This window comes from Geospiza fortis, unplaced genomic scaffold, assembly GCF_000277835.1.
Source record: "Geospiza fortis unplaced genomic scaffold, GeoFor_1.0 scaffold546, whole genome shotgun sequence".
NCBI classification, from domain to species: domain Eukaryota; kingdom Metazoa; phylum Chordata; class Aves; order Passeriformes; family Thraupidae; genus Geospiza; species Geospiza fortis.
In genome coordinates, this window is record NW_005054612.1 from 308855 (window position 1) to 312498 (window position 3644).

Here is a 3644-nt window from a genome sequence, read left to right on the forward strand (position 1 = left end):
TTCCCATCCCCATCCAGCCGGGCCTTGGGCACTGCCAGGGATGCAGGGGCAGCCCCAGCTGCTCTGTGCCCCTGTGCCAGGGCCTGCCCACCCTCCCAGGGCAGGATTTATTCCCAGTACCCGGTTTGCTCATCCTTGCTGCTCACAGGAGCAGCTGCAGGCTGCCAGTCGAGCTGCACACAAGTTGTCCCCTTTTAGCAGAAGCCCAGAACAAGATTCGTGGCTGAGGTGGGCTCCTTTAGGCTCCAGCTGCTTCACCCCTCTGTGTCCCTCAGGAAGGCCATGCTCCTCCTGAAGAAGAAGCGGTACCAGGAGCAGCTGCTGGATAAAACAGAGAACCAGATCAGCAACCTGGAGCGGATGGTGAGCCAGGCCTGGGGGTGTTTTCTGGGGTGGGGAACCCTGGAATTCCATTCCATTGCAGCTGGCAGCTGTTCAGCCTCTGTCCAAGGGCAAATGTCTCCAGAATTGTGCATGTGCCACCATTTTCCCTGGAGACACAGAGTGGTGTGTTTAAAACTGCAGGTTCCTTGCTAAATGTGTGGTTTGGAGATGGCTGAAATGTTACTCACAGGGGGGATGGCTGCACCGGGGCCTTCCTGGCTTGTGTCAGCCCTGTCATTTCAGAACTGGATGTGTTTGGGTTTGGGGAGGTCTCAGCTGGGGCTGGCAGCTGGAAAATCCGGTGAAATCACCTCAGGGGCTGTTGGACCTGCTGGTGTGGATGTTTCCTGCTGCTGGTGCCACTGGCAGCACTGACAGGGCTCCACTGGTTCCTCCTGGCAGCCTGTGTGTGCCTCAGAATGGCAACCATGGCATCATTTAGGTGGGAAGAGCCCTGTGAGCCCAGTCACTGCCCAGCACTGCCAGGGCCACCTCTGTCCCCAGCTGCCACATGCCCATGTCTGTTAAATCCCTCCAAGATTCACAGGGCAGTGTGCCATGCCTGGCCAAGGTGTGACAGGCTCTTCCTCCTTTTCCCTTCTCGCTGCAGGTCCAGGACATTGAATTCACCCAGATTGAAATGAAGGTCATCGAGGGGCTGAAGATAGGCAACGAGTGTCTGAACAAAATGCACCAGGTACCCGTGGCTGGGGCACTTCAGAGGGGCCTGGCTGGGGCTGCCTCCCTGCAGACCCCTCCCACACATGCATTTTGGCTCTGCCCTTCAGGTGATGTCCATAGAAGAGGTGGAAAGGATCATAGGAGAGACCCAGGATGCTGTGGAGTACCAGAGGGTGCGTGCACGAGGGGCCGGGAGCAGCCTCTGCACAGAGCTGCTGGGCTGGGCACTGCAGCCACCAGGCTGAGCTGTCATGTCCTTCCCTGTCCCCCACAGCAAATAGACGAGCTCCTGGCTGGCAGCCTGACCGAGGAGGATGAAGATGCCATTCTAGAAGAATTAAATGCTATTACTCAGGTGGGCTTGATGTTTTTGTGGTTAAAATCCCCGTTTTCAGGAAGCTGTTTTTAGCAGCACTTCAAGTACCTTTTTGCTACTCTCAGAGCTCAGTCTGGGGGAAATGTGGGACATTGTCCCCCCTTTTTGCTACTCTCAGAGCTCACTCTGGGGGAAATGTGGCCCATTGTCCCCCCGTGCCTGCCCACAGTTGTGACGTGTGTGACACATTGTCTGTAATGTCCTCGCAGGAACAGTTGGAGCTCCCAGAAGTTCCTTCAGAGCCACTCCCAGAGAAGATCCCAGGTATGTTCTCCTTGCACAGCTGTGGCTTCAGGTGCTCCTGTCCCTGCAGTGCTCTGAGCCCCTGTCCCGTGTCAGTGTCTTGGGAAAAGGGAGGGGACAGCAGCTCCTGGAGTGGGCCAGGCCCAGCTGAGCCCTCGCTGCAGGAGCACCCCAGGCTGCACTCGCTGCTCCATCAGCATCTGGCATTGCCTTGGGGAGCTCCCTGGGTGACCCCTGCTGTCCCTGTCACATCCTGTGCCTGTCCTGAGACACCTCGTTCCATCAGGAGGCTCCATCAGGAATCCCTCCCACAGCCCCGGGCTGGTCCCATCATACAGCACAGGGCATTTTGGGGATGCTGGACTCACCCTGCACAGCACTGCACTTCCCTGAGGCTTGGCATGGCTTGGAGCTCCTCCCACCTCCCTTCCCAGTGCTTTGGAAGCGGCTGGATGAGGATCACTGGAGTCCCACAGTTCCAGGATTGTCAGAGCACACAGCTGGTGGTCCCTGAGTGATCCTGAGCAATCTGAAGCCTCAGTGGAAGGATTTGTGTGGGAATGAAGCTGGGAAATGGGAGAGCTCACTAAGAAAGTCACCAAACAAGCCCTGGTGGCCCTGTCTGGCAGGGAAGGAGCCCACTGGGATTCATCAGGTGTCTGTGCTGAGGAGCTGAAAACTCAGTGAAGACTCTTCTCCTGGGACAGCAGAGCCCTGAGCTGTCACTCACAGGAGCTGGACCTCCCTGCTTGTGCAAAGAGGAGCTGGAAGAAACCATTTCCCTCTGTGGAATCTGCCCAGGAGCAATCTGGCATGTGGGGAATGGGGCTGGTTTCCTTGGAGCTTGTTTACTCCTAAACAGGGCTCAGATGTCAGCACTGAGGCCAAACAAAACAGCCCAGGGCTGAGGGCAGGGCTGGCCCTGCTCCTGCTCCTGCCCAGGATCTGTCCCTGGGCTGGGCAGGCTCTGAAAGTCTGTAACTCTTCAGTGCTCTGCAAAAGGGGCATTTGCACATGGGAATGTGGGATTATTTATAACCAATCTCTCTTGGTTCAGGTGCTGTGCAGAGGGGACTCTGAGCCCTGGATCCTCCTCAGGAGATGGCTGCGGGATATTTGCATTCCCTGCTTCTGTAACAAGTTTCTTTTCCTTCCACAGAAGTGTCACCCATCAAGAACAGGCCAAAGCCAGAGCTGGTGGCAGCGTCTTAACTCCCAGTGCTGGGGATTCCCCCTCCAAACTTCCCCCCTGGACAGTTTGCCCTCCCAGTGTGTGCTGGGAGCAGGCAATGCCTTGGCAGCATCCCAGCTGTGCTGGGTGGATTGTGGAGCAGGATTCCCTGCGCAGGGTGGGGAACCTCAGCTGATTATCGCTCTTGTATCAAGATTATTTTCTAGTGCTTTCGTTTTTTGTAACTTAAATTCCAGACTCACTCAGCTGCGCTGTCTCGGGATTAAACAGCAACTCTAAATCATCCAAAGCCAAATTTTTCTCTGTAGGTTTGATTCTGGTGGTCAGTCTGCCTTTGCTCTGGCCAAATCCCAGAAATCAGAGTGACCATGGGCTGGGTGAGCACCAGCCCTGTGGAGCACCCTGGTGTCTGTGTCCCTCTGTCCCTGCTCTCTGCTGTGTCCATCTGTGCAGGGGTGGCCGTGTCCCTGTCCTGCTGCACTTGGGCAGTGCTGGACTCTGGGCTCACACAGAACCAGCCCCAGGGGTTTGGTTTGGGCCAGGCCCAGCCTGGCTGCTCAGCCCTGCTCCTGCTGCGGCAGCTCTGACCCGCTGTGAGCTGAGGAGCCGGGCAGGGCTCAGCCCTGGGCTGGCAGAAATCTCCTGCCATGCCAGCGTGGAGCTCCTGCCAGTGCCAGGAGCCATCAGGAGCCAGGATTCCTCCCTGCCGGGCTCTGCTGCAGCGTCAGAGTTCATCTTTGGCAGGGATGGATGATGGACCCCACAGAC

At 57.0% G+C, this 3644-nt stretch overlaps 1 protein-coding gene across 1 annotated transcript; it reads left to right on the plus strand.

The window, feature by feature from the left end:
* The first annotated feature begins 125 nt into the window (after positions 1-125).
* CHMP6 (charged multivesicular body protein 6) lies at positions 126-3171 on the plus strand. The gene is made up of 6 exons (XM_005430262.2): positions 126-363; positions 995-1081; positions 1173-1238; positions 1340-1420; positions 1651-1705; positions 2844-3171. Exons 1-6 carry the CDS (start codon positions 283-285, stop codon positions 2894-2896), a joined length of 423 nt encoding a protein of 140 aa, XP_005430319.1. The 5' UTR covers positions 126-282; the 3' UTR covers positions 2897-3171.
* The last annotated feature ends 473 nt before the right edge of the window (positions 3172-3644 follow it).